The 20,496-nt window shown below is 44.3% G+C and overlaps 1 protein-coding gene across 6 annotated transcripts in view; it reads right to left on the bottom strand.

The window, feature by feature from the left end:
* Positions 1–20,496, bottom strand: part of LOC106571974 (voltage-dependent L-type calcium channel subunit alpha-1D) — an 86,252-nt gene that overhangs the window by 2,365 nt on the left and 63,391 nt on the right. For 3 of the 6 annotated variants that reach the window (XM_045695964.1, XM_045695965.1, XM_045695967.1), the window contains 23 exons: positions 19,891–19,943; positions 19,587–19,733; positions 19,248–19,449; positions 18,878–19,036; positions 16,461–16,571; positions 16,148–16,231; positions 12,820–12,948; positions 12,615–12,680; positions 12,426–12,517; positions 12,086–12,245; positions 11,526–11,653; positions 11,165–11,261; positions 10,906–11,008; positions 10,318–10,419; positions 8,036–8,172; positions 5,702–5,818; positions 4,497–4,876; positions 1,655–1,681; positions 1,264–1,404; positions 1,069–1,181; positions 838–962; positions 530–664; positions 137–322 (listed from right to left, as the gene is read on the bottom strand). In XM_045695964.1, coding sequence (XP_045551920.1) covers positions 137–322; positions 530–664; positions 838–962; positions 1,069–1,181; positions 1,264–1,404; positions 1,655–1,681; positions 4,497–4,876; positions 5,702–5,818; positions 8,036–8,172; positions 10,318–10,419; positions 10,906–11,008; positions 11,165–11,261; positions 11,526–11,653; positions 12,086–12,245; positions 12,426–12,517; positions 12,615–12,680; positions 12,820–12,948; positions 16,148–16,231; positions 16,461–16,571; positions 18,878–19,036; positions 19,248–19,449; positions 19,587–19,733; positions 19,891–19,943 — 2,994 coding nt within the window. Of the gene's footprint in view, positions 1–136; positions 323–529; positions 665–837; positions 963–1,068; positions 1,182–1,263; positions 1,682–4,496; positions 4,877–5,701; positions 5,819–8,035; positions 8,173–10,317; positions 10,420–10,905; positions 11,009–11,164; positions 11,262–11,525; positions 11,654–12,085; positions 12,246–12,425; positions 12,518–12,614; positions 12,681–12,819; positions 12,949–16,147; positions 16,232–16,460; positions 16,572–18,877; positions 19,037–19,247; positions 19,450–19,586; positions 19,734–19,890; positions 19,944–20,496 lie in introns of those variants that run through there. The other 3 variants (XM_045695966.1, XM_045695968.1, XM_045695969.1) reach the window with 3 other exon arrangements.

Here is a 20,496-nt window from a genome sequence, read left to right as displayed (position 1 = left end):
ATTAATCATTCAATCAATCAAAGTGGTGTGTGTGTGTGTGTGTGTGTGTGTGTGTGTGTGTGTGTGTGTGTGTGTGTGTGTGTGTGTGTGTGTGTGTGTGTGTGTGTGTGTGTGTGTGTGTGTCAGGGCTACTCACAGCCTCCACTAGGCTGTTAGCACTGCCTCTGTTCTGGTGGTACTGCCTGCGGTATTCTGGTGGGATCTGGAGCTGTGAGGGGGAGTAAGTACGGCTTAGGGGGGCTTCTGGGGCGTCAGTGTACCAGGTGCTCCTTCTCACAGAGCCAGGGGTGCTACTCACACTGCTCAGCCCACGCCAGTCCACCTGGATGAATACAGACACATGAATCCACACGTTTACGTTCACACATGTACAGTATCTCTCAATACACTCAGCCATTTCTTATCACACACCAACACATGCACACACACACACACACACACACACACACACACACACACACACACACACACACACACACACACACACACACACACACACACACACACACACACACACACACACACACACCTGGATAAGGGGTGTGTAGTAATGGGAGTGGTCCCTGCTGCTGGGGGAGACGGGGGGCGTGGCCCAAGAGCGTAGAGAGTGTGATGGAGAGAGACGCTGGACTCTGCTGGAGTCCAGGCCAGCCACCGCCATCACCTTGGCAACAGATTAATGAAGGGGTTAAAGGGGGTTAAAACCATACCTTTATTCTATTGCCTAGATGAAGACTGGTGCATATTGTATGTGTAGTGAGTCCTGTCTAGCATATTTCGGTGCATATAAGGGTAAGCATCAGTTTGGTTGTGTGTGTTTGGTTCAGTGGTACCTACCTGCTGCTGCAGCAGATGCAGGGGTAGAGCTGTTCGAAGGGGAATGGAAGGGGTCAAGGGGATGTCATCGTCTTGGCTGCTTTGTTTCCGCAGACAATGAAAGTTGAATGAGGGTCTGTGGAGGGCTAGAGGTTCAAACACAAGAGACCCTTTTTTGTTACAGCTATGGGTCGTAATTACAAGTGTTACATCATCCTCTTTATCAGCCAATCAGTGACCAAGGGACCTCACCCTGGGGTGTAGAGGGGAGCAACCATCGCTTCGGCGACCGCCCACCATCCTGGTAAATGGGTTGCTGGTGGTCATCACAGAGACTGTCCGGTTGATACTCCTTATGGGACATCCTGAACAACAACATCATCAATAAACAACCACCTTTGTCAACAGCAGGAACAGTAGAGGACGTAGTGGTTTCCATGGTGATACCTGTCTTTGTGCAACATGATGTCATCCTCCTGGTACTCTTCCCCGCTGAAGTATTCTCCAGAGCCCCTGTCATCATCACTGTCTGCCCTCCCTGGCTCCTCTCTACGAGCGGTAGGGTAACGAACACCCCCTGATTCTGGCCTGAGGTCAAAGGTCAAAGGTTCAACCAGAAGTTGAGGGGCGATTGAGGAAAAAGTGACGTAACTGTACATATAGATCACAGACTAAAGCCCTGCATTTGAACGAAGATACAGATGAATTCGTCAAATGGTTTACAACCGTAATCAATAGTATATCATTCATGTTTTGGGGGGGTGTTGCTCACAGCTCATTATAAACCAACGAAAGATTGGGGTCGTTAAGGGGTGACCCAGTAGTTTCATACACATACCTAATGTAGGTCTCATAGTAGCGCCTCCTGTCCAAGCAAGTAGTGGTGAAGGGAATTTGTATTTGGGACAAGAAGGGCATGCAATAACAAAGACAAGACATAATCCGTAATGTGAGACAAACAGAAATAATAATCCGAGACATATGAAACAATAAACATGACCACCAAAAAAGGGTGAAACATCATAGAAATAACACCACAGGTAACATACTATCTACAGTGGGCGGGGGAAAGTATTTAATCCCCTGCTGATTTTGTACGTTTGCCCACTTACAAAGAAATGATCAGTCTATAATTTTAATAGTAGGTTTATTTGAACAGTGAGAGACAGAATAACAACAAAAAAATCCAGAAAAACGCATGTCAAAAATGTTATAAAATGATTTGCATTTTAATGAGGGAAATAAGTATTTGACCCCTCTGCAAAACATGACTTAGTACTTGGTGGCAAAACCCTTGTTGGCAATCACAGAGGTCAGACGTTTCTTGTAGTTGGCCACCAGGTTTGCATACATCTCAGGAGGGATTTTGTCCCACTCCTCTTTGCAGATCTTCTCCAAGTCATTAAGGTTTCGAGGCTGACGTTTGGCAACTCGAACCTTCAGCTCCCTCCACAGATTTTCTATGAGATTAAGGTCTGGAGACTGGCTAGGCCACTCCAGGACCTTAATGTGCTTCTTCTTGAGCCACTCCTTTGTTGCCTTGGCCGTGTGTTTTGGGTCATTGTCATGCTGGAATACCCATCCACGACCCATTTTCAATGCCCTGGCTGAGGGAAGGAGGTTCTCATCCAAGATTTGACGGTACATGGCCCCGTCCATCGTCCCTTTGATGCGGTGAAGTTGTCCTGTCCCCTTAGCATAATGTTTCCACCTCCATGTTTGACGTGGAGATGGTGTTCTTGGGGTCATAGGCAGCATTCCTCCTCCTCCAAACACGGCGAGTTGAGTTGATGTCAAACAGCTCCATTTTGGTCTCATCTGATCACAACACTTTCACCAGTTGTCCTCTGAGTCATTCAGATGTTCATTGGCAAACTTCAGACGGCATGTATATGTATTCTTGAGCAGGGGGACCTTGCAGGCGCTGCAGGATTTCAGTCCTTCACGGCGTAGTGTGTTACCAATTGTTTTCTTGGTGACTATGGTCCCAGCTGCCTTGAGATCATTGACAAGATCCTCCCGTGTAGTTCTGGGCTGATTCCTCACCGTTCTCATGATCATTGCAACTCCACGAGGTGAGATCGTGCATGGAGCCCCAGGCCGAGGGATATTGACAGTTCTTTTGTGTTTCTTCCATTTGCGAATAATCGCACCAAATGTTGTCACCTTCTCACCAAGCTGCTTGGCGATGGTCTTGTAGCCCATTCCAGCCTTGTGTAGGTCTACAATCTTGTCCCTGACATCCTTGGAGAGCTCTTTGGTCTTGGCCATGGTGGAGAGTTTGGAATCTGATTGATTGATTGCTTCTGTGGACAGGTGTCTTTTATACAGGTAACAAACTGGGATTAGGAGCACTCCCTTTAACAGTGTGCTCCTAATCTCAGCTCGTTACCTGTATAAAAGACACCTGGGAGCCAGAAATCTTTCTGATTGAGAAGGGGTCAAATACTTATTTCCCTCATTAAAATGCAAATCAATTTATAACATTTCTGACATGCGTTTTTCCGGATATTTTTGTTGTTATTCTGTCTCTCACTGTTCAAATAAACCTACCATTAAAATTATAGACTGATCCTTTCTTTGTCAGTGGGCAAACGTACAAAATCAGCAGGGGATCAAATACTTTTTTCCCCCACTGTATGTATCATCCGTGTGTAGAGTAGATTTGGTGATGATTCCTTGCAGTAAGAGATGGTCAGATGATATAAAGTATTGTGATGAATAAGAAAGGTAGGTGGATGGATACAGAGGAAACCGGGAGCGGTGAGGTCAGGTGGTCATGAATGAATGGGTCTGGAGTGTGTGTGTGTGTTGCTGATAAATACACACAAATCCAGGATTTTGACATGAAGAGCTCTTAGGCTCTATTCAATCCGTATCGCTGAAGTTCCTCGTTGCAGTGTGATTGAAACTGAAAGGCAATGTTCCCGCGTTAGGGTTCACGGTGAATGCTGCATATGTCGGCTTAATCTGATATTTATTTTACATTTCTATTGCGCAATCGGTAACGCTTCAGCTAGATAGATTGAATAGAGGCCCTAGTGGTGCATGAATTAATGGCACTGAAAATATCCATTCTATGGGTGTCAGGGTAATGGAGTAAAAAGTAACTTATTATTCTTTAGGAATGTAGTGAAGTAAAAGTAAAAGTTGTCAAAAATATAAATATTAAAGTAAAGTACAGATACCCCCCAAAACTACTTAAGTAGTCCTTTAAAGTATTTTTACTTAAGTACTTTACAACACTGGTGCTCCACAGCTCCTAGACATTACGCAAGCAGGTAACCAGTGTGCTCATCACACATGAAATCACCACTAAAATAATCAACTAGTTTATTACCAGCATTGAATGACTACTGCATTAAAGATGGAGAGAACCATAATAATTTTTTTTTTGGGGGGGGCTCATCCCAAGTGGCGCAGCGGTCTAAGGCACTGCATCTCAGTGCTAGAGGCATCACTACAGACCCTGGTTCAATTCCAGGTTGTATCACAACCGGGCTGTGATTGGGAGTCCCATAGGGCGGCGCACAACTGGCCCAGTGTCGTCTGGGTTAGGGTTTGACCGGGGTAGGCCGTCATTGTAAATAAGAATTTGTTCTTAACTGACTTGCCTAGTTAAATAAAAGAGACCTCTTTTACCAGAGAGACCTAGCCAAGAAAGAAGAATCTTAAGTTACCTTGCAGATTGGACCGTGGTGTGGGTGTCGAAGTCAACAATCTTGCGGTGCGAGCTGGAAGAGGGTGCCCCATTAGTGGACGGGTACTCACGGCGAAGACAGCGGCGCTGCCCCCCGTTGGTCAGGGAGGGCATAGGGTGCACGTTGGCATTGTTAAGGTTGGCGTTTGAGGATATGGGGGATTTGGGGTAGTAGTAGTTGTTGTACCAGTGGGGTTCGCCTGCCCTCTCCTCAGAGCCGACCTGGGAGGGCTCCAAGGAGGCGTGGCAGGAAGGCGGAGGGACCTGGAGGGGCCGCTGAGTGACGTTTGTCTGGTGGGCGGAACCCCGGTGGTCCCCGTTAACGTGATTGGTGTGGTTGGAGAAGATCACGCCGTTCCTCTGTAGAGACAACATTGTCAGAACCGACAGTACAAATTACCATAATAAACACAGTGACTAAACTTAACCACTGGTTTTGGATCTGTCCTGGTGGCAGGGCACTTTGTCATTGAGGTCTTAATTCCAATCTTCACTAAATGATGTTCAACAGATAATGAAGGTCTATAATTAACCGTGCATTTCGTTTTTGCGCTAAACATGCTATGAAAGAGGACTGCCTTTAAAAACCACTGGGTTGAACAACTCTGTCATCTGCATGCTCTGGGTTCACAGGCAATATGAGTGTTATTGTATCGAATGGAGGGAGCTGGAAGCGAACCCGGGTCACGAGTCATGTTAGGTTAAGGTTAGGGAATGGGTTAGCTAACATGCTAAGTAGCTAAAAAGTAGTAAGTACTGTAGTGGCAGGGTGGCTAATTAGCTAAAATGCTAAAGTTGTCCATGATGAGATTCGAACACGCAACCTTTGGGTTGCTAGAAGTTTAAAGATAATGTAACTATCCTTGACATTTAGTTATGAGTCAATTAACCTGATGACAGCTGCCATGGGTGGGTTTAAGCTTACGTAACCTAGCTCCCTCAGCAAACTTCACCTACTGCTAACAAGCACACTATAAACATGCAGTCCCTAACAGCCAAGCAAGCTCTTCCCAAACCGTGGGCCAACAAAGGACCTGTTTTAATAGGCACTTGATTTAGCGCACCCAGCAACCACAAACAGAGTTCGAGACCATTCCATTGGCTGTAAAAAGCGAACCCCGCCCACAAAGTGTCAGGTGAGCTAAATCAAGCGCGCTTATTGAATGAACTGGGACGGTGATTTACCCTATAAATCTCGTCGCCGTCTTCTGCGTTAATGTCTACAAGGCCCTCGTCTTGCAGGTCACATGATATAACTCGGCGGATTTCAGGCCCAATATCATGCAGTGTGCGGAGGCCGGCCTGCAATGACGACAAGAGAGCAGCTGAGCGCTGGCAGGAACACAAACACAGAGATACACGCATGTGAACTGTACACACAAAGACCCTCAGACCAGACATACAGGTGCTTTGTAAAGCTATAGATAATGCAGATAATGCAGGGTGTGTACACAGCACTGTTCTCTATCTCTCATAAGAAAAGGGATAGTCTGCAGCTGTAAGCATGGCCAGAGGTGAAATAGCAAAGTGCAGGCCAGAGAATTGTGTTTGTTCAGGTGCAGTGGCCTGTTGCTTTGCCGATGTCCAGTGGTGATTGGGCAAAGCACTACTCAGTGTGATTTATCGCTAACTTGCAGTTACATATTGTTTACCCTTATCAATGTGTCATTATCTTACTAAAACAGCACCCATATTTGGGTTTGTAAGTCATGTCATCAGTTGTTGTTTCAAAGGTCATTACCTTTTGAGTTCTACAGGTACAGTTGAAATCGGAAGTTTACATACACTTAGGTTGGAGTCATTAAAACTCGTTTTTCAACCAATCCACACATTTCTTGTTAAGAAACTATTGTTTTGGCAAGTCGGTTACGACATCTACTTTGTGCATGACACAAGTAATTTTTCCAACAATTGTTTACAGACAGATTACTTATAATTCACTGTATAACAATTCCAGTTTACATATACTAAGTTGACTGTGCCTTTAAACAGCTTGGAAAATGTATGGCTATAGAAGCTTCTGATAGGCTAATTGACATAATTTGAGTCAATTGGAGGTGTACCTGTGGATGTATTTCAAGGCGTACTTTGGATGTATTTCAAGGTATACCTTCAAACTCAGTGCCTCTTTGCTTGACATCATGGGAAAATCAAAAGAAATCAGCCAAGACTATAGAATTTTTTTTTTGTAGACCTCCACAAGTCTGGTTCATCCTTGGGAGCAATTTCCAAATGCCTGAAGGTACCACGTTCATCTGTACAAACAATGGTACGCAAGTATAAACACCATGGGACCACGCAGCCGTCATACCGCTCAGGAAGGAGACGCATTCTGTCTCCTAGAGATTAACGTACTTTGGTGCGAAAAGTGAAAATCAATCCCAGAACAACAGCAAAGGACCTTGTGAAGATGCTGGAGGAAACAGGTACAAAAGTATCTATATCCACAGTAAAACGAGTCCTATATCGACATAACCTGAAAGGCCGCTCAGCAAGGAAGAAGCCACTGCTACAAAACCGCCATAAAAAAGCCAAACTACGGTTTGCAACTGCACATGGGGACAAAGATCGTACTTTTTGGAGAAATGTCCTCTGGTCTGATGAAACAAAAAAAATAGCACTGTTTGGCCATAATGACCATCGTTATGTTTGGAGGAAAAAAGGGGATGCTTGCAAGCCGAAGAACACCATCCCAACCGTGAAGCACAGGGGTGGCAGCATCATGTTGTGGGGTGCTTTGCTGCAGGAGGGACTGGTGCAGTTCACAAAATAGATGGCATCATGAGGTAGGATAATTATGTGGATATATTGAAGCAACATCTCAAGACATCAGTCAGGAAGTTAAAGCTTGGTCACAAATGGGTCTTCCAAATGGACAATGACCCCAAGCATACTTCCAAAGTTGTGGAAAAATGGCTTAAGGACAACAATGTCAAGGTATTGAAGTGGCCATCACAAAGCCCTGACCTCAATCCTATAGAACATTTGTGGGCAGAACTGAAAATGCGTGTGCGAGCAAGGAGGCCTACAAACCTGACTCAGTTACACCAGCTCTGTCAGGAGGAATGGGCCAAAATTCACCCAACTTATTGTGGGAAGCTTGTGGAAGGCTACCCGAAACGTTTGACCCAAGTTAAACAATTTAAAGGCAATGCTACCAAATACTAATTGAGTGTATGTAAACTTCTGACCCACTGGGAATGTGATGAAAGAAATAAAAGCTGAAATAAATAATTACCTCTACTATTATTCTGACATTTCACATTCTTAAATAAAGTGGTGATCTTTACTGACCTAAGACAGGGCATTTTTACTAGGATTAAATGTCAGGAATTGTGAAAAACTGAGTTTAAATGTATTTGGCTAAGGTGTATGTAAACTTCTGACTTCAACTGTAGATGCAGTTAAAAATATTGACTTGTGTTACATACGGATTGACCATAATAGTGGAGTTTTGTTAGTGTTTACAACCCTAGAGGAGGTAAAATGGTACAGTCCAGTACAGAAGTTGAGACTCACCTGCAGGGCGATGGTGGAGTTCAGGCTGGTGAATGAGTTTCTTTCCACCAGGCCTTGCTCTTTGCGTTTCTTGAATTTCCTGAAGTAGTCCTGTATCAGGAAGGTGGCATAGAACTTCCCCACGGTTACCTCATCATCTGAGTGAACAGATCACACAAACGCCTCCACTGTCAGCACCGGACCACGCCGTACTCACCGTATTATCCATCATTCTTAGGCACTGTAGCTGACTTTCTAGGGATCCCTGAGCTTTGTGCAAAGCAGTCTGTGGTATATAACGTATCAAATATGAAATCAAAAAAGCTGAAAACAAAATGGGACTTTAACCAAGCACTACACTGCAGTTTGGTGTCTACCAGACCAGTGTGACAGCATCAGCGGCTTCTCAGCTCTGTACCTGGATCTGTGGTGACAGGGAACATAGCCGAGCACAGGCCTGACCTTCTGACAGACAGCCAACAGAAACTTCCAGCACAACATCAGCACACCAGTCCTCTCAAAACAACATCAGCAGCTCTACCCACTAGAGAGTATCTGTGGCATTATCAAAATATGAACAGATCTGAAACATAGAATTTTAAACAACAAAGAGACACTAGCCTCAACTCAATACAGTCACAACCTTATATTCACAATCACATCTCACTAAAGTCTACCACACAGCTAGCTACACATCCAACTACAGTACTGCTGTTATTACCTAAGGCTTAGTTAGCTACAGTACAGGGATACCGCCACAGTTAGAAGCATCTAACAAGAAGACTACAGCAGAGAGACTAGTATATCTAAGCTGTGAAAAGCGACGCGCAGGCCAGGGAAGCAGTAGAGAACAGAGGAAGCAGCGGTCTGTGTCACTCAGCTAGCTAGTAAGCAGACTGGGGACATAAGGCACAGGAGAGAGCGGCAACAATAGTTTCATGCCACCGGCCAAAAACAGAACTGCTGCAGGAAATTCCGGACGGCAGAGAGAGAGAGAGAGAGAGAGAGAGACTAGGGAAGAGGAGGGAAAGGAGGAGGGAAAGCTGTGGAGAAGAGAAGCTTAGCCAGAAAGAGAGAGAGTCCAAGATGAGTTAGTAGTTATAGCAGAGTATGCAGTGCTAAAACGAGCCAAGCATCAGAGCCAAAGCATCAGAGCCAAAGCATCAGAGCCAAAGCACAAAGCATAGTGCAGCAAATGACAACTAGGAAAATAAAATGAACACGACGAATAGGGGTGGGTTGCAGCAAACTAGAGAACAGTGAAAACATCACAGGTTGGTCAACACCAGCACAGCATGACACCATAGACTGTTTAGGACAGTACGGCTCAGGACAACCAAGTGGGAGACAACAAAAGAACACACAGCAAAACAGCTGAGCATGGCATTGCACAGAAACACATGGGTGCTGTGAGTCCGCGTCCTAACCGGAATCATATTCCCTCCCTTCCTATAAAGAACACTACTAAGTGCACGAGAAAGTGAATAGGGTGTCATATCAGATTGAACCTGGCCTGACTATCAATAGGGAGCCCCAGAGTCAGGCTGCAGTGAGCATTTTCAGGGTCGCTGTCAATAATGGCCTGGCTGTGACCCCACTCTCTGAGGGTGTCGTAACAAAACAAAAAAACATTTCCATTTCACACTACACACTTGTACAGGTTACAGACTTATAGGAGCACCCCCGATTTGACCTTTGATATGAGCACACTCGGTGTGGATGGAAAGATAAGAGTCAGATAAGGTGAGTTTCTCTGAACTGAAGTGACTGTCTGCTCCTCTTATCTGATCCCGCTCTTATCTGTGGTCAAACGACTAGGCTTTAACATCTATTGACACATGAAAACAGGAAGAGAGGACTCGACTGCCTGTCAATAATTAGTCTACGCAAACTGTTTCACTAAGTCAGCATTACAATGGATCACTAATGTCAATGAATGAGTTGATCCTTAAGGTGGGACTGCTAATAGCTTATGCTGTTAGCGATCCATGTATCTCTATGCAACAAGTCCCATGAATGTATTGTGTGTAATACCACTGCTGAGGGAAAGCTTTGTCGCAGGTCAGCCTGGAGTATAGGATTGCCACCCTGACCTCACACACACAGTGCACAAGCAATTACACTGCTTATGCATGTGCGTCTGCACAGCGCATTTGTATGTTTAAAGTGCACATACCAAATGAGTGTGGGTGCGCAGGGCAGTCTGCCACATCTCTGTAGCCAGGCTAGCCATGAGGTAACGCTACATCTACCGTCCAGTTACTGGAGACAGACGTCACAGAGGCTGGAGCCATTCTACTGACCACCAGCAGGGGGCACCACTTGGTCCAGCAGCTTCATGCTGGTCCTCTTCCAGATCTTCTTGATGACCGCTCGCAACTCCTCATTGGCCTGCTCCAGGTTGCCTAGGAAATCAAACACTCTGTAAATGTGTTGGACCAATCAAACTAGCCATTTAGCGGGCCACTGCATAAGAGTATTTAGAGAACATTCTGAGAAACTGTATGACGACTGTGTCCCACAGACTGCGTGTTCTCATTAAGACGTCGTCACTGTGTCAGCTCCCAGCAGCACCCTCTTGTGGCTACAGGCAGTACTACATCCCCTACTATAAAAGGTAGTGTAATTTTTTTACCTTTATTTAACTAGGCAAGTCAGTTAAGAACAAATTCTTATTTTCAATGACGGCCTAGGAACAGGAACTGCCTTGTTCAGAGACAGAACGACAGACTTTTACCTTGTCAGCTCTGGGATTCGATCTAGCAACCATACGGTTACTGGCCCAACACTCTAACCACTAGGCTACCTGCCAAGGTAGTGTAAACCAAGCTCGCCTATCCTCAAAGGTGAATGTCCACTTCAGCTGGTGCTGCGATGACCGCACTGCTCACCTTCGGTCTTGATCTTCAGAGCAGTCCTCACCAAGGCAAACAGGGTGGCGTTAAACATGACCGTGCCATCACTGTTCAGGGGCATGTTCATGGCAACCAATCTCTGAAAGGAGTTACGGTTATGCAACGTGTGAGTTAACCAGGGCAAGATTGAGCCCACAAAAATGAACACCTTGTGTAAAATGTGTGTGTAACGTGTGTAGTGTTTGTGCTGTGTGTTGAATACAATATGTGCGTTTGTGTGGGTGCATAAGCACACCTTGCAGGCCACTCTGTGTGGACACAGCTTGCCAAAGCCTAGAGGAGGCTGGATGCGTCTCAGCAAGGTAACCACATCCAGATGCTTTATCCTGCCCCTGAAAGAGACAGAAACACCAACACTGACAGCAACACACTCCTGACAGCAACACGCCTGACAGCAACACACTCCTGACAGCAACACACTCCTGACAGCAACACACTCCTGACAGCAACACCAAATACAGAATCAACACAGTGAGAACTAATGTAGATGAATGACTGCAGGTGTTTGTGTGTGTGTGTGTGTGCGTGCGTGCGTGCGTGCGTGCGTGCGTGCGTGCGTGTGTGTACTGTATGTCCAGATGTTATTGCATACTCACTTAGCCTCAGGGTCGTACTCAGACCAGATCCTTTTAAACTCATCCAGGTGGTGAGGGCCCAGAATGGACCAATCACGCGTCAGATAGTCAAAGTTATCCATGATGACAGCCACGAACAGGTTGATGATCTGAAACAGAGGTTGTAAAACACTGGACGTGCTTAACTACTCTTGTGGGGACCAGAAGTCGCCACAAGTATAGTAAACAAACAAAAATTGGACCAACTGGGGACATTTTGTTAGTCCCTACAAGGTCAAATGCTATTTCTAGGGGGTTTAGGGTTAAGGTTAGAATTAGTATTAGGGTTAGAATTACGGTTAGGGTTAGGAGCTAGGGTTAGTTTTAGGGATAGGAGCTAGGGTTAGTTTTAGGGATAGGAGCTAGGGTTAGGTTTAGGGTTAGGGTTCGTTTTTTGGGTTAGGGTAAGAGTACGGTTAGGGTTAAGGTTAGGGTTTAGTGAAAATAGCATTTTGAATCATCGGACGGTCCCCACAAGGTTAGCTATACAAGACTTTGTGTGTGTCTACATGCTGTGTGTATGTGTGTGTGTGTGTGTGTACCAGGAAGGCGCAGAGCATGTAGAAGCTGATGAAGTAGATGATGGCGAATCCGCTGCCACAGGTTCTCTCCTCTCCAGGGTTGTAGTCTGACTCGGAGTCACACAGCTTCCCTGGCAGACATGCCAACATGATCTCCTGCCACACCTCACCTGTAGCACACCTGAGAACATTCAAGTCATATTATAACCGAAACACTACCACAACTATTCACCATCCATAACTGCACACACGTACGCTTGCTCTGATGCCAAACTTGTCCCTAGCACACAACAATATGATGACACATAATACACAAACTAGTCACACACTCTCACACACACACACACACACACACACACACCTGAAGAGCATCAGGACAGCTTGAGGAAAGGTCTGGAAGTTGTTGTTGTGGTTTATCTGTGTGCCGTCTACCATGGCGATCTTTCCAAACACCTGAAACAAACAAACACAATGTGTTCGGAAGAAACCTGGAAGTCCTGGCGATAAGCTAATCATAATGTCAATTCAAAGAGAAATGTTTGTCAGTTACCTGCATTCCGATAACAGCGTAGATGAAGAATAACATGGCTATCAGGAGGGCAACATAGGGAAGAGCCTAGGAATGATTGCGAAGAGAGAGAAAGACCGTTTCAGGAGTGTGTTCAGACTCAGGAAGAGAAGGTGCACCTTCACCTGTACGGTTTCAGTCTGACCCGTATGACTCCTCTGTCACCCCGAGCGGATTATTCTCTCACCTGGAAGGACTTGATGAAGGTCCACAGGAGCGTTCGGATGCCCTCCCCTCTGCTGAGCAGCTTGACCAATCGCATGACCCGAAACAAGCGGAAGAATGTGATGGAGATGCGAGCGCTGTCCTCTGTGTTCTGAGACAGAGAGAGAGAGGGAGACAGGAGGTGGAACCTCCATAGGACTGATGGTGCTGCTTTAACACACAGCTAGGAGCAGGCCAGAGATCAACACCCAGTTTGTGTGGTGGGGGGGAGGGGGGGGTGCACGTCAGTGCATGTGTGTACGCATTCAGGTAGAGGAACATGCAACAGTCCTTGACTTGTGTGAACGCAATGCATACACAGCCACAAACATACAGTAGCCACCCAAGACAAGTGTCCCCACTCCTAAGAGTCATACAGGGACGTGTCTCCAGACTCGGCGGGAGTGTCCAGACACATGCTTCGTTGGATGACTGCTTTAAGACACAGGCAAAACCACAGCATCTACGTGATCCCAGGTCAAACATGAACAAAGGGACACAACAAAAAACACTGATAATGAGACGACTATCAACACAAACAAGATCCCAAGTCAGAACTGATCTTGTCCACGGTACCGGGCCACAAAACAGGCAAGACAAAAATCCTCACTAAAGAATATCATTCAGAACATATTTCATTCCAAACGAACGTGACGACATGACTGACAACAGAAACAGCTCTGTGCTGAGACGGTGACGATGATGAGGAAGAGTGGGGTAGTGGAAGGGGCTTCTTACCCCTGGCTCCACAATCACCTTCACCACTGGCAGGGCCTTGAGACCAAAAAGTCTGGGTTAACCACTAACAACTTGACTGCTTCATCACTCATATCACTGATGTCATCAATTAGTCGTTGACATTGTTATTGGCATAATGACTTAACTGCTTCACAATGTCATTAGATTTCTTCAGCGTCGATTCAATCAACCCAGCAAAATATGATCGTAACTTCTTCAATACAACTCAGGAATCAGAAAACATCCATAACAGACATGTTACAGTAAGCAACAGTATCGACCGGACACCATCATCTTTGCCTCTCATGCCAAGCAGAATCACAATAACTTAGCACAGTATGACCACAGTAGCACGGTCGGGTACATAAAAACGTGCCCTTCAGTTCTACACAGGTGAAGAAGGAAAACTGTGATCTGTACCAGATAACGAGTAGGTCCCACAAACACGAACTCGGTTGAATATTTCAATCATTAAAGTAAATATCCAATGTGATTGTCACTCACTGGTCAAACACATTTATGAGACTACGTTTCAAGATGACTAACCTGACTAGTAGAAATATATTGTTTCACTTAGCTTACTTACCATGTAAGTAAGACACTGTGTTTTTTTGTGTATGTGTGTAAGGCCGTGTGTGTGTGTGTGTGTTTAGATTTGCGTTCCAAACAGAAGAAAAGACAGAGCCACACAAACTTCGTGATGACACAGAGTTACAGAACAGCACCAAGCGTGGATCACTAATCTAGATAACATATTGGAGGGAGGCATTGCAATAACCCTTAGAGCAGTGGTATTCAATCTTTTTCAGCGGGGGACCCAATTTTTTTTTCCATTTGAATTTCTGGTGAACCCACCACACCCCAAATCTAATGACACAACCTTAAAAATCGGTACATTTCGATTTTTACATTAAAAAAATTCAATTCATTACATTTTCATCCCTCTAATCAAAATGAAAAGAAACCAATCAATACATTTACTCAATTTAATTACATTTTCAACTTTTATATACTGTCCCATACAATAATCTGTACTGTTAATATTTAGTAATTTTATAACAAATAAAAGTTTATTTGTATCTTTTTTGGCCCCACTGCAATTCCCCAGTGACCTCGACTTTGAATACAGCTGCCTTAGAGTGTTTCAAAACTATCCTATCATTATAAAATCGTATAAATCTGTTGTCATCACATTTATAGACATCACATACCACATTTTGATCTCCAAGGATCATAGGGTTGCATTCATGATTATCAATGCTACTAAACAGCTAGATAGAGCAACAACTTTCTAAAGAGCTACCTACCATAGTTAATTAACATGTCTGGGACATGAAACAATTTTGAGATCTTGAATGTAGCCCTGATGTTATTGCAAGGCATTCCCTCCAATAGTGCTACAGGACAAGTGACATGAAGATGGCTACTTACATTGATCTCTGTGATTGCAATGTCAACGACGCTACCGACAACAATTAAGGCATCAAACGTGTTCCATGCATCAGCGAAATAGTGCTGTAAGCGCCAGCCCACGGACACAAAGAGAAGAGAACAGAGAGAGAACAGAAGCAGAAAGAGAAGGATAGAGATATGTGAAAATACACATGAGTTAAGACATGAAAGAATACAGTAAGAAGTAGAAAAAGCGTCTGAGTGGCACTGTCTGTGAGAATACAAAGCGGCCGGAGGTACCTTAATTGGGGAGGACGGGCTCATAGTAATGGCTGGAATGGAATTAATGGAATGGTATCGAACACATCAAACACATGTGTTTGATACCATTCCATAAACTCCATTCCAGCCATTGTTATGAGCCGTTCTCCCCTCAGCAGGCTTCTGTCATGCATACCTCTAAGTAGCCCAACTTATACATATGAAACAGTGAATGAAGTTCTTCTGACTATGATCTGTTATGAACCCTCTATAAGATATTATACGTTTCTCACTGATACAGTGCCTACACAGTGCTGAGTAACTGGCCACCATAGACCTAGACCCAACACCAGTCCTGACCAGGGATCATCTCCTAAATTCAGCCGCGGGCCGTTTTTTTCTTGAGCGGACGGTCAGGGGGCCGGAACATATTTACAAATAATGTGTAGACTGCAAATTGACCGCAAGAAGCCCAAACAGATATAATATTTGACTAAAACATAATCATTTCAAACCTTGCTTACATTTGTATATGATCACGTGTGCCTCTATCATGCGTGGAAGTACTTAGAAACAGATTTCTCAAATACAAATCACTTGGAGTTGATTTCCTGGTGTTTTCATTTTATTTTTATGTCCAAAAATGAAGATGCCCCAAAAATAAATACAAATAAATGTAGTTATTTTGTTGCTCAGAGAACATGGGGGGTGGGGGAAATAAAACCATCCGCGGGCCGTGACGCCAGTTGGGGAACCCTGATCAAGACCTATGGGTGACCAGCCCTGACAGAGGTTCCACACTAGGCCAAGGAGCCAACAGACTGGCTTTAGGAGTGAGTCTAAAAAAAGGTGAGGGAGGCAAGGAAGGAAGGAAGGAAGAGAGGAGGCAGAGAGGAGGGCAGGTCTATTACAATACTCACATCTACCTGACTGAGAATGATGTCGACTACGCTGCCGATCACCACCAGGGCATCGAAGACGTTCCAGGCATCTCCAAAATACCCCTACAGGCCAGGGTACAGAGCGCACCGCAGGGGGAGGTAGGGAGAGGGGTAGGATGGTCAGTGGAGGTTAAGAAGTAGAGAGGGAAAGGGTGAGCGGGGGGGGGCGTGTTAAGGACAATACTACAGAGGGAAACACTTGACAGAAGGACAGGGGGATCAGAGGAGTGAGAGGGGTGAGTTAACTGGTCTATGATGCAAGCTGAGAGGCAGGCCTGACTGGCTGACTCACCCTGGGTCTGAAGGCAATCAGTTTGAGGATCATCTCCACGGTGAAGACACCAGTGAAGACCATGTTGAGGACGTCCATGGCGTAGTTGAACAGGTGGGACTGGCCATAGTGCTGAGGAAATGGAGAGAGAGAGAGAGAGAGAGAGATGGAGAGAGAGAGAGAGAGAGAGAGGGAGAGGGGGTCGGAGGAAGAGAGAGAAAGGGGCATTTAAGAACAGAAAGAAGGATGATGAGATGGGACTATATATATATATATATATATATATATATATATATATATATATATATATATATATATATAGAGAGAGAGAGAGTTAACGAGTCTGACAAAATGTCACAGAACACAGAGAGACACAGAGAGACATGGAGGGACAGAGAAATAGACCCAAACACAGAGACACAGAGAGAGAACAGAGAGAGGGCTATAGAGGGCTATAGGGGACTATAGGAGGCTATAGAGGGCTATATAGGCATATAGAGGGCTTTAGAGGGCTATTTAGAGCTATATAGGGCTATATAGGCATATAAAGGGCTATAGAGGGTTATTTCAAATCAAATTTCAAATCAAATCAAATGTATTTATATAGCCCTTCTTACATCAGAAGGGCTATATAAATACATTTGATTTGATTTGAAATGTGATTTGAAATAACCCTCTATAGCCCTCTATTTAGAGCTATAGAGTGCTATATAGGCATATAGAGGGCTATATAGGGCTATATAGGCATATATAGGGCTACAGAGGGCAATTTAGAGCTATAGGGGTCTATATAGGCATATTGTGGGCTATTGAGAGCTATATAGGGCTATTTAGAGGAATAGAGGGCTATATAGGGATATAGAGGGCTATATAGGGTTATTTAGAGCTATATAGGGCTATATAGGCATATAGAGGGCTATAGAGGGCTATTTAGAGCTGTAGAGGGCTATATAAGCATATAGAGGGCTATATAGGGTTATTTAGAGCTATAGAGGGCTATATAGTGCTATTTAGAGCTATATAGGCATATAGAGGGCTATATAGGCATATAAAGAGCTACAGAGGGCTATTTAGAGCTGTAGAGGGCTATATAGGCATATACAGGGCTATAGAGGGCTATTTAGAGCTATAGAGGGCTATTTAGAGCTATAGAGGGCTATATAGGCATATAGAGGGTTATATAGGGTTATTTAGAGCTATATAGGGCTATATAGGCATATAAAGGGCTATAGAGGGTTATTTCAAATCAAATTTCAAATCAAATCAAATGTATTTATATAGCCCTTCTTACATCAGAAGGGCTATATAAATACATTTGATTTGATTTGAAATGTGATTTGAAATAACCCTCTATAGCCCTCTATTTAGAGCTATAGAGTGCTATATAGGCATATAGAGGGCTATATAGGGCTATATAGGCATATATAGGGCTACAGAGGGCAATTTAGAGCTATAGGGGTCTATATAGGCATATTGTGGGCTATTGAGAGCTATATAGGGCTATTTAGAGGAATAGAGGGCTATATAGGCATATAGAGGGCTATATAGGGTTATTTAGAGCTATATAGGGCTATATAGGCATATAGAGGGCTATAGAGGGCTATTTAGAGCTGTAGAGGGCTATATAAGCATATAGAAGGCTATATAGGGTTATTTAGAGCTATAGAGGGCTATATAGTGCTATTTAGAGCTATATAGGCATATAGAGGGCTATATAGGCATATAAAGAGCTACAGAGGGCTATTTAGAGCTGTAGAGGGCTATATAGGCATATACAGGGCTATAGAGGGCTATTTAGAGCTATAGAGGGCTATTTAGAGCTATAGAGGGCTATATAGGCATATAGAGGGTTATATAGGGTTATTTAGAGCTATAGAGGGCTATATAGGCATATACAGGGCTATAGAGGGCTATTTAGAGCTATAGAGGGCTATTTAGAGCTAAATAGGGCTATTTAAGCATATAGAGGGCAATATAGGGTTATTTAGAGCCATAGAGGGCTATATAGTGCTATTTAGAGCTATATAGGCTTATAGAGGGCTATATAGGCATATAAAGGGCTATAGAGGGCTATTTAGAGCTGTAGAGGGCTATATAGGCATATACAGGGCTATAGAGGGCTATTTAGAGCTATAGAGGGCTATTTAGAGCTATAGAGGGCTATATAGGCATATGAAGAGCTACAGAGGGCTATATAGGCCTATAGAGAGCTATATAGGGCTATTTAGAGCTATAGAGGGCTATATAGGCATATAAAGAGCTACAGAGGGCTATATAGGCCTATAGAGAGCTATATAGGGCTATTTAGAGCTATAGAGGGCTATATAGGCATATAGAGGGCTATAGAGGGCTATTTAGAGCTATATAAGGCTATATAGGACTATGTAGGCATATAGAGGGCTATAGAGGGCTATAGAGGGCTGGCAGTAGGGACTCACCTGGATCGCCAAACACAGTGTGTTGAGGATGATGAGAACGAACATGACGTACTCAAATCCAGTGGAGTTAACCACATACCAGAACTTATACTGGTAGGGGTTCTTAGGGATGTACCTCCGCAGTGGACGAGCCTTCAGAGCATACTCTACACACTGACGCTAGAGAGGGTAGAGAGAACACAGAGTTAATCAAACACACACACACACACAGACACAGACACACACACACACACACACACACACACACACACACACACACACACACACACACACACACACACACACACACACACACACACACACACACACACACACACACACACACACACACACACACACACACACACACACACACACACAAGGCTCTTACCTGGTTCTTGTCCAGCTCACAATTCTTGTACTCTTTCTCTCCCTGCTCCTGGAAGGTGACGATGACGAAACCGACAAAGATGTTCATCATGAAGAAGGCGATGATGATGATGTAGATGATGAAGAAGATGGAGATCTCCACGCGGTAGTTGTAGATGGGACCCATATTCTCTCTGTTGGAGTCGATGGCCTTGTAGAGCAGACTGAGCCACAGAAACAAACGCACACTAATCATTGAGACGCTTCGTCAAAATGAACGTCTGGATAGGCATACGCAGGAGTGTGTATGTTCACGTACGCTTTCGCTGCGTGTGTGTGCGTATCAGTGAGAGGCTCTTACGCAGGCCAGCCTTCAAATGTAGAGACGGTGAACAGAGCCATCATAGCCATGAGGACGTTGTCAAAGTTGAAGTCACTGTTGTACCAGATCCTCTCCCTGACCGCAGGCAACACTGTGTCGCCATCCTTATACAGAATGTATGTGCCTCTATGTGAGGAGTGAAGAAGAAGTTACACTTTTACACACAGATTGACATATCTGTGTGACACATTAACATACAGACATAAGCACACACAGAATGGTAAGCTTACAATTGTATCCAGCATAGTGCAGGGAGGAAAAAATGGAGAGCAATCCAACTCACTTGCATTCCTCCGGGCTGGACTTGGCTTCGTCTGTGCAGCGATAGAACTTGCCCTGAGCGAGAGAACAGAACATTAACAGCTGCTATTCTATCACACACTACCACACAGATACAGTTGAAGTCGAAAGTTTACATACACTTAGGTTGGAGTCATTAAAACTCATTTTTCAACCACTCCACAAATTTCTTGTTAACAAACTATAGTTTTAGCAAGTCGGTTAGGCCATCAACTTTCTGCATGACACAAATCATTTTTCCATCAATTGTTTACAGACAGATTATTTCACTTATAATTCACTGTATCACAATTCCAGTGGGTCAGAAGTTTACATACACTAGGTTGACTGTGCCTTTAAACAGCGTGGAAAATTCCAGAAAATGATGTAATGGCTTTAGAAGCTTATGATAGGCTAATTGACATAATTTGAGTCAATTGGAGATGTACCTGTGGATGTATTTCAAGGCCTACCTTCAAACTCAGTGCCTATTTGCTTGACATCATGGGAAAATCAAAAGAAATCAGCTAAGACCTCAGACAAAAAATTGTAGACCTCCACAAGTCTGGTTCATCCTTGGGAGCAATTTCCAAACGCCTGAAGGTACCAC

This window comes from Salmo salar, chromosome ssa15 (assembly GCF_905237065.1).
Source record: "Salmo salar chromosome ssa15, Ssal_v3.1, whole genome shotgun sequence".
Lineage (NCBI taxonomy): Eukaryota > Metazoa > Chordata > Actinopteri > Salmoniformes > Salmonidae > Salmo > Salmo salar.
The sequence above is the reverse complement of the archived record's forward strand: the minus strand, read 5'-3'. Positions and strand labels throughout refer to the sequence as shown.